General features: G+C 44.9%; 1 protein-coding gene across 1 annotated transcript in view; it reads left to right on the top strand.

Moving 5' to 3' along the window:
* The window catches only part of COL14A1 (collagen type XIV alpha 1 chain), a 197,571-nt gene that overhangs the window by 160,820 nt on the left and 27,464 nt on the right, over window positions 1–9,287 (top strand). Inside the window, exons 36-39 of the mRNA XM_021712073.1 lie at window positions 3,281–3,334; window positions 6,581–6,676; window positions 8,093–8,146; window positions 8,482–8,535. Coding sequence (XP_021567748.1) covers window positions 3,281–3,334; window positions 6,581–6,676; window positions 8,093–8,146; window positions 8,482–8,535 — 258 coding nt within the window. The remainder of the gene's footprint in view (window positions 1–3,280; window positions 3,335–6,580; window positions 6,677–8,092; window positions 8,147–8,481; window positions 8,536–9,287) is intronic.

The following is a 9,287-nucleotide window of genomic DNA, read 5'->3' as shown; positions in this document are numbered from 1 at the left end:
ATCCTTCCGCCTCCGCCTTCCAAGTAGCTGGAACTACAGGCGTGTGCTACCACGCCTGGCTGATTTTTTGATTTATTGTAGAGATGAGGTCTCGCTGCCCAGGTGGGTCTCGAACCCGCAGGCTCAGGCAATCCACTCACCTCAGCCTCCCAAAGGCGCGGGATTACAGGCTGAGCCACCGAGCCCGGCTAGAATGATGTTTTAATAAAACTATGAAAGCCTTGTTGGAAGTCGGGGTATGGGGGTTGGGGAAGAACCATGTTCTCTTTACCTAGACTAACCCTTTCTCGATGTTTCCATCCACAGATAAATATTGAATTCTTGTCATGTGTTCAGTGAGGAGGGTTAGGGACAAGGTAGGAAGTAAGTAAAATTTATAAAATCGCTACTGGCTTTTTGCTCTAGTGTGAGTATCTGTGAGACAACAGTAACATTTGAATAGAATTATCCTTTAGAAACCAACCATTTAAGATGCACACACAAAATTAAAGAGTTGGGATAGACTGGATATGTTAACCGGATGCATTAGGCTGGGAGGAACAGAAAATCTAGCTAGCACAATGCTGTAAGCTGTTGGGACAATAGGGCCTTTGTTGTTTGCTGACAAAAGATTTGGAGGCGGAGGGTCTGAAGGCATGGGAGGCAGCTTGACAACTTCAGCAAGGACCTGACCTGCTCTGTTTCCCAGGTGCTTTTCTTGGGCTTGTGGCTTTTTTTTTTTTTTTTTTATCACTCCTGGCTGCAAAGAAAGCTGGGAAAACAAACATCTGTCTTTGCTGGCCTTTATTGTAGCAGGTGTAAAGGAAAGGGTGGTCAGGAATGGCTCTTATGTAACCAGACAATAGAGCCCGATGAAGGGGGGAAGATATTGGCCACACACACACACACACACACACGCACGCACACCAGGTTGGGCTAGATTACATATAAAAGTTTAAGGTTGAGTGTTCAAATACTGTCATGCGCCACATAACAATGTTCCGATTGTCGCGGGAGTCTTTCACAGAAAGAGAGCCGAGGGGACACCGAGCCTCCTTTGCCAGGAAGCAGCTTTTATTCATGCCAGCAACAACCCAACAGATTCGCATCCAAAGGCTGAACCCCGAATGCAGGGAGGCACTGCCTTCTGTACTCTTGCTTTGTAACCTCTTTGTCTCCTTTGTAAGGTTATAGTTTGGCATTATTCATTTGATTGGATGTTTTGTAGCTCGAGGTTACTGTTAGCATTCCATGTTACACACTGATCGGTGTTACATAATTACTTCATTCGCATATCCTATGTGCTGATTGGCTTACAAGATTGCTGTCCTGATTGGATTCTGCCAAAAGTTTGAACATGTAGCCCGCCCAAGTGGAAAGGCCGAGAAAAAAGCAGCGTGAAGAAGCAGGAAGTAACTTATTTTCCCTCTTCTTACTCCTGCGTTTTCAGAAGGGCCCCTGCCTCAATGCAGGGAAGAAATTATCTAACAACTCACGTCTCAGGCTGCGTCCCCGCTGTTAACCAGCACAGTACTGCATATCAGGAAATTTCACACGTTAAAAAGAAAAGACATGTAACACAAGACAACATGGAGTTGAGTGCAGAATAGATGGTCACAGTGAGGAGAAATGCAAAGAGACAAAAGTCATACAAAGATGCACGACCATAGTTTTCCAGGCAATGAAAACCAAAACAGGAGTTAGGTGTTATTTTTACCAGTCAGGTTTGTGAAAATGTATAGTTTGATAGTAGTCACGGTTGATTAAGATTTAGGGAAACAGGGACCCTCTCAAACTCTTGGCTGATGTATGAACTGGCATTGCTGTTTTGGAGCGTGATTTGATCTGCATATCTGTCAAATTTTACTTATAATTCCACTCTTGGTTTCTTCTTCTGATAAATATTAACAGTTCTACTTAGAAGGTGTGTAAGGATGTTAACTGAAGCATTATTTAAACAGCCAAAAACTGTGGAAATGAAACCTCCTAAATTTCCAGTAATAGAAGAACAGTTAAACAAACGATTACATATCCGACATTCAGACAACTAGGCAACAGTTAAGAATGATTTAGATCTGTACGTAACATAGTGGAAAAAATCTCAAACGCATGTAAAGTTAAACTTAGAACTATGTGAGAAGTGTGACATCACGCATTTAAGCACTCACATCAAATAACACCACAATAACACAATAGGCAGTATTTTCTATATTGACAAAAGCATAGACATAAAACTAAATTTTATAATTGTATTTTTAAAACCTGGAGGATGAGAAACCAGCCCATAAGGAGGAGGAGTGGATTTAAGTGATTAAAAAGGAGCTAAGGCTGGGCTCGATGGCTCAGCCTGTCATCCCAGCACTTTGGGAGGCTGAGGCGAGTGGATTGCCCGAGCCTGCAGGTTTGAGACCCACCTGGGCAACTTGGCGAGACCTTGTCTCTACAATAAATAAAAAATTAGCCAGGCATGGTAGTGCGGGCCTGTAGTTCCGGCTACTTGGAAGACTGAGGCAGAAGGATTTCCTGAGCTCAACAGGTCGATGCTGGGGTGGCCATGAGCGAGCCACTGCACTCCAACCAGGGTGACAGAGTGAGACTTCAATTAAAAAAAAAAAAAAAAAAAAAAAAAAAAAAATATATATATATATATATATATATTTTTTTTTTTTAGTATATATACACACCTTTAGACATATATAAATGTGTATACAAAGAATGTATGCATGAATATATTATGTATGTAGATATATGTCTATATAAAGAAAACCGTTATTAGATAATAGTATATAGATGGTGCATTAAAACAACAAAACTCTTAAAGGGAAATGCAAATGATTGAAGTTTCAGAAACCCTAAACTAATTGTCTTTTTCTATGTATATGAAGAAAACTAAATTGTTGCTACTTTCTTGTGCTTTTTGCAACTTGATTGAATCATCTCAAAGTTATGGTATAAAACATACATAATTTCAGATTGGTGGTATATTTTATTCTTTGCATCCATAAGTAACAGTAGTCTTTTATAATCACTAAATAAATGGAGCAGCCAACAAATCCTATACTTTTTCAAGATTAGAAAGTATTTGGCATAGAAAGTCTTCTCAAAGTATTAAGTTGCCTGCAGGGAGGGCTGAGTCTGGGCGGCAATCCCAGCCAAGGGTCGTGATGAATGTATACCATTACACAATGTGTTGGCCTTTACATAAAATAATAATGACATAATCCACATTATTAAGAGAAAAGAATGGAATACACTGTTTTGAGCTTTGACTCTGAGCTAATGCTTAACATCTGTTTGCCAGGGTGGTCCTGGACTCCGGGGACCGAAGGGCCAGCAGGGTGAGCAGGGCCCCAAGGTAACGTACGTTTCGCCCTCCCGCCCTCCCTCTACCCCAGCCCTATCCCCGTCTCTACCGTCTGTCTCCCTTACGCTTTCTCTCTCTTTCCTTTTTCTCCCTTGCGCTCTCTCTCCTTCATAACTTGCCATCGTTTTGGAGCTCAATATAACTTAATTTACTCTTGCAGTCTAAAGCCCTTGATATTTTCATGAGAGTTGTGTCTAATCCATTTTTCTTATTTTTAGAGACCATGCTTTTTAATAAAAAAATAGTACTTAATAACTCAGAGAGAGAAAGGCTTCTGGGTCAGAAATAAGAGTGCCAGTGTTGGAGGGGCTTAGTCTCCAAAGTCGTTCTCTCTCTTGTACATTCCTCATTTCCTCCATCTACAACACAAATCCAGCCTCAGAGGAATCATGCAGAATTGCAACACGGCGTCTGTCCCTTCCAGGTAGTTTCTCAGGTTTGGGATCCTTCCTCCCCTTTGTCACGATGTGTAGTCAAGCACACAGCGCTGTTTTCCCTTCTCACTGCCCAGGGCCACCCAGTGTGGTGGTGCAAGTTGCACCAAGGTCTCAGCCAAGCGGGCCGAGCCAGGCCACGCCATGTCAGCGCACACATTTTCCGACTTTGGGCAGAAGCATCCTAAGGACTGGCGGAGGCCCAGCCACTAGCTGAGTCCAGGCTTTATCATTTTCCATTTGCTTTTGGCAAATCTGCCAACTGGTCTCTTGCCCCCAGTGGCTTGACATTTTGATCGACTCTTCACATCTGCCCCAGGTTGATTTCCTCAGCGTCTGTGCTGGATCGTGGCAGACTCTTCAAAAATCTGCAGTCATATGCTGCTGCCTTGAGAACCCAGTTCACCCTCTTTAGCAAGGCATTCAAGATCCTTTATAATTTGGCTTTCCATCTCATTTTCATCATGTTGCACCACATATCTCCTCTTCATCTTGCTTGACGTACTGCTTCAATGCGGTTGCTTGTTAAATTTACATACATTTATTTGTGGAGAACATTACAAAACTTTTTGCTATAAAATTGGAAGCAGATGAAGCAGGTTAGGAGGAAATATGTGGATAAAAGAAGTAAATGAAAGAAGACCAAAGACAATTATTCAGGTCCTAGTCAACTCAAAACTCAGACCATAAGAGATGGCTTTTTAGTTTGTTTTATTTTGTCTTTGAGACAGACTTGATGTACTACTTAACTTGGCTCCATCTCTATGGCAATAAGAACGACCAATGGCCAGAGACGCTTCCCAAACAAGGATATACTGGATCTTCCTTGATCTCACCCAAGGGCCTATCGCTGAGCCTCTGTGGATTCTGACGCCCTCTTTCCAGCACCTCTGTCCGTTCAGGCCCATTGTTTGCTAACGTTCTCCCTGGATGGCTCTAATCAAGAAGATAAGTTAGTTCATAGAGGTTTGGTGATCCCAGGATGCATCTGCTCTCTTCAGTTATCCACTCCCACGGGACTATTGCTAATAGAGTTATTTCTTTATGTTGAATTTGAAGAATCACATCATGTCAAGTCAAGTACGTAGTGGTTTTTGAAAAAAGCCTTGTTGGACAAAGGGTGCTGGCATGTCCACTAATGTGCACAGTGTAGGAAAAGAAAAAATCTTATGGAAAGCCCTAATATGTATTATTTTTTATTTCGTTGCAACAAATAATAAGAATTTGGAAACACAAAGCAACCTTGCTGCTGGACACTCGTAGTATTTTTGCTGCGTGTTTTACAGAATAAAATGGGGCCACCTATTTTCTGCCCTTCTACTGTGCTCTCAATTCCTCAGTAACACATTGTTAAGCCATTCAAATTATGTCCCACTGAGCGATTACAAATACTAAGTAAGTTGCCTCCTTTTCTCCTCTCTCGCGTTCATACAGATCTGGCCGTCTCTCCCTTCTGCTTGCAGTGAGCCTTGTGAGAGTCGCTGCCATTCTGTGCCTCCACGTCCCACCTCCCACATCATTCTCAAGCCGCCTGTGGCTTCTGTTCCCTGAGGAGTCCTGTGAAATGACTTTTGTTGAAGTCCCCAGTTCCGTGCTTGTGGCCGGGTCCGCTGGCGAGGGCTTCGTTCTCCTCTTGAGGTCGCGGCGAAACTCCACTCGAACGGACACCTCTCTGTGTGGAGGGCCCTCCTCCTCGGCCTTCTCTGCCCCACTGCACCCTCTTCTCCTAACTCTTAGGCTTTCTCATGTGCGGTTCTTTCCCAGGCTTCTCTTCCTCTCCCTTCTGCCCAGTTTTCATCTCCTTGTGTCCATTTTCACCCCCTCTGTCAGCACACGCTCCCTAACGACCTAAGCCCCAAACTGTCTCAAGCTGCTCCGGACTCCACCCCAGCTCAGACTCTGCCTGACTCCTGGCCTGCTGAGCACTGCCTCGCTGTCTTCCCGGTGCTCCTGAACTTTGGCGGGTCTCAGGCTGCTCGCATTGCTTACCCATACTGACCTCGGCATGCCTTGTTTTCTGTCTCCTTCCCCCCAGGTAATGAGTGACCTTCTCACACTGAGATGATACCCAGATACTGAAGGACTTAACTGAACAAAACAGTAGCTTTAGTTGGAATCACAGAATGAGACAGAAAGAAGAGATTGAGACTTTGCAGGTTTTCTGGGTCTGAGATTTCAGAGGTGCCGTAGTTATAGGTAAACCACAACAAGGTCTGAACTGTGGAAGTAAGGGTCACTGCAGTGAAAGGGATGCTTGACCCTGAAAAGAAAGGACACGAGAAAGATAGTGAGCCCGGGGCAGGCCATTCAGAAGCTTGGAGAGCCTGACGGTAGACTCAAGGTGAAAACAGGATTAGTGAAAAATCCTCAACAGATGGGGAGGCGTGCCCTGGGGTGGGTGGGTGGTCAACAGTTTTGAAGATGGAGAGAATGTAGTTCATCTGGGTGGTGTGAACGTTCACAGACTAGGAGGGTGGTCTTGGAGCACTTGCACCTCATGAATTTGTTATGGAGTGTAGGGGGTCCGGTTACTCACCCAACTGGCACAGCATTCCTATTTGTGGAAGCAAAAACATAAACAGAGTTGCAAGCAACCCCCATGTGTTTCCTCTGATGGTTTACTGCTGACGTTCTGCGCAGGAGGTGAATCATCTGAGCTTGGTGTCTCATTATCCTGTATTTCATGCCTTAGGACAAGTTATCGAAGGAGACAAACTACAAGTGCTCTGAGCAGAAATACCTTCTAAGTGTCAGAGGATCTAACTTGCTAGTTCTAGGGTGACTTTTCTCTCTTGCCTTCCAGGGACCAGATGGCCCTCGAGGTGAAACGGGCCCTGCAGGACCTCAGGGTCCCCCTGGACCTCAAGGACCAAGTGGTCTGTCCATCCAAGGAATGCCTGTGAGTTGTGAGCAGACATTCAGATGGGCTTCACTGTTATCCCTTTTCCATGAAGTTACAAAGAATAAACTTTTGTCTTCTGTGCCTTTTTTTTTTTTTTTTTGAGTTGGAGTCTCACTCTGTTGGCACGCTTCCGGCCACCGCAGCCTTGACCTGCTGGGCTCCGCCTCAGCCTTCCAAGTAGCTGAAACTACAGGCGCGCGCTACCGCGCCCGGCTAATTTTTTTTTTGATTTATTGTAGAGATGAGGTCTCGCCAAGTTGCCCAGATGGATCTCAAACCCGATAGCTCAGGCAATCCACTCACCTCGGTCTCCCAAGGCGCAGGATTACAGGCTGAGCCACCGAGCCTGGCCTTCTGGGCCTTAATAATGAGCTTCTGTCCTTTGGAAGTAATGACAGGTGTCCACTCATTGACCACGGCCGTAGCCAATATTTTGCTCCAAGATGAAGGCCTCTGAATAAGTAGGCACATGCGTGGGAAATAAGGACAGCCACAGCATCATGTCTAGACGGAGAACTGTGCTCAGTGCGTGTTGCCCTTTGTCTTGTTTGACGGGATTCTTAATGGATGTGATAACATCTAGAAAATAACAAATGTTATACAGATTTAAGTTATTCAGTATTTACTTGTAGTGACTGCAGATGTAGATTAATGAAAGACATTTATTCACGGTGTTTATCACAACTGGCATCAACGTGCAGTCCACTGAATGAGTCTGAGGTTATAGATGGTGCACTTTAGACAGCTGCCTTTCTTTGAAAGTTGAAAAGTTACTCTACACCTTTGAAAACAAATGTAATTCCATTCACTGGTCTCCGTTCATCTTACTGTAGGCCTCTAGATTTAAGAAGAAAACCAATCTCTCTGACATTTGAAGCAACTAGATCCCTTTAAGCACACTTGTTAACAACCTTTTTGCTCATAAGGTTGGGTCTCCATAGCTGAGAAGTTTTCCCCTGTGTTATTTTCACATTTTAGAAAGCATTCACATGCCAGTTGGTGCGGTAACTACTACTATAAATTACCTGCCAGATTTTTCATTTGCTTTTCCATTATTATATTCCATTTTCATATTTTTCTAGCCAAAACAAGACAAATCTATATAGGTATGGGATTTTAAAATCTAAACTGTAAGTAATATTGACACATCATGTCTCTTCCCTATGTATTTACAGTACTGGCTTAGTCATATTGGGCTCTATATTTAGTGTCGAAACCGCCATGGTGTATGAGAGCTCAGCTCCACGAGAATGTTTACATAAATGGCACAGCATATGTGAGATGTGAAATGTGCTCTGTTTGAATGTTAGTGATAAAGCAATTGGATGTTGAGAATGCCCTGAGCAGAGGGAGGAAATAAAAGACTAAGAGTTTACTATGTGCACTTAACTCTGTGTACTTTTGGACCTTCAGGGAATGCCGGGTGAAAAAGGAGAGAAAGGAGACACTGGCCTTCCTGGCCCACAGGTATTGTTTTTTCCAACTGTTACTCTCAGCTCTTGAGCTTTGCCAAGGGAGAAGGGCTGCAGCTTCTGATGGCAGCTGTGATCTTGCAGAAAGCGATTTCCATATTAAAGACTGTCTGCCTATGTTCATTCACCCAAGCCCCTCTGAGAGCCACACTGGTGGTCTCCAGGTGAACATTCTTGGTCCGGGAGTGACTTCCAGGTCTCAGTTCCAAGTTGCAGAGGGTTCATCATGACACTGTTAGGCTTGCTTGGAAGCCTTGGTCCACTCCAGGAACGTGGGTGTGAGGCAACCCATCCCGGGCAGCTGACTCTCTTTCTTCCTTGTTCATGTAGGGCATCCCAGGAGGTGTTGGCTCACCGGGACGCGATGGCTCACCAGGCCAGAGGGTAAGGACTCGCCCGAGCCGGGCTCTTAGCAGAGTAGATGTCATGCTGAATGTCAGGCTTCTGGCATGCTGGCAGGCTTCTTTGCGAGGAAGTCAAGCAAGTTTTAGTTTTCTCCCATGACCTACCTATCCTGTGTCTATTTTTCTTTGCTGATGTTTCTTTGTCTACGGCTGTCATCAAGACCGGGCATTTCCATCAAACTTCCCCGACTGGCACACCTCTTTCCGAGCACTCCCACCACCTGAATGGAGTCTCTTGCGTGCATTGGGCTAGCACATTTTTCTAGTTCTTTCCAATCCTTACGGCATAAAGCTGAAGGAAGTCAAGAATCGTGTGATTTGAAGTTTGAGTGGAATGGCTCCCTGTAGCACGGTTTACACAGCAATCTCCATTTATTTAGTAGATTTCAGTTATTTGTTATTCTAAGCCTTTCAAGAGGACACCAGTGCAATTGGTATAAAGATGATCAGGAGGGGGGTGAGCTAAGACCTGGGGTCTGTTTAATCAGGTTTTTACTGAGCCAGGTTAAAGGCTCTTGCTCTCCAAGAGCTCACGGTTTGTTGGGAAGAAAGATGACTAGATAAGCTGAAACGGGGACAGCGTCCCGTGTGAACACCCAGAACGGACAGCCAGGCTGGGCGCGGAGGGCCGGGGCGGCTTCCCAGAGCGGCCTCACCCCGCCCGAGCCGGACGGAAAGACACAAGTGCCAGGGAAGCCAGGCAGAGGAGACGCGCTGGGCCGGCGGGGCTGG

The sequence above is a fragment of the Carlito syrichta genome, unplaced genomic scaffold (genome assembly GCF_000164805.1).
Source record: "Carlito syrichta isolate Samal-C Ts95f unplaced genomic scaffold, Tarsius_syrichta-2.0.1 Scaffold303047, whole genome shotgun sequence".
NCBI lineage: Eukaryota > Metazoa > Chordata > Mammalia > Primates > Tarsiidae > Carlito > Carlito syrichta.
The sequence above is the reverse complement of the archived record's forward strand: the minus strand, read 5'-3'. Positions and strand labels throughout refer to the sequence as shown.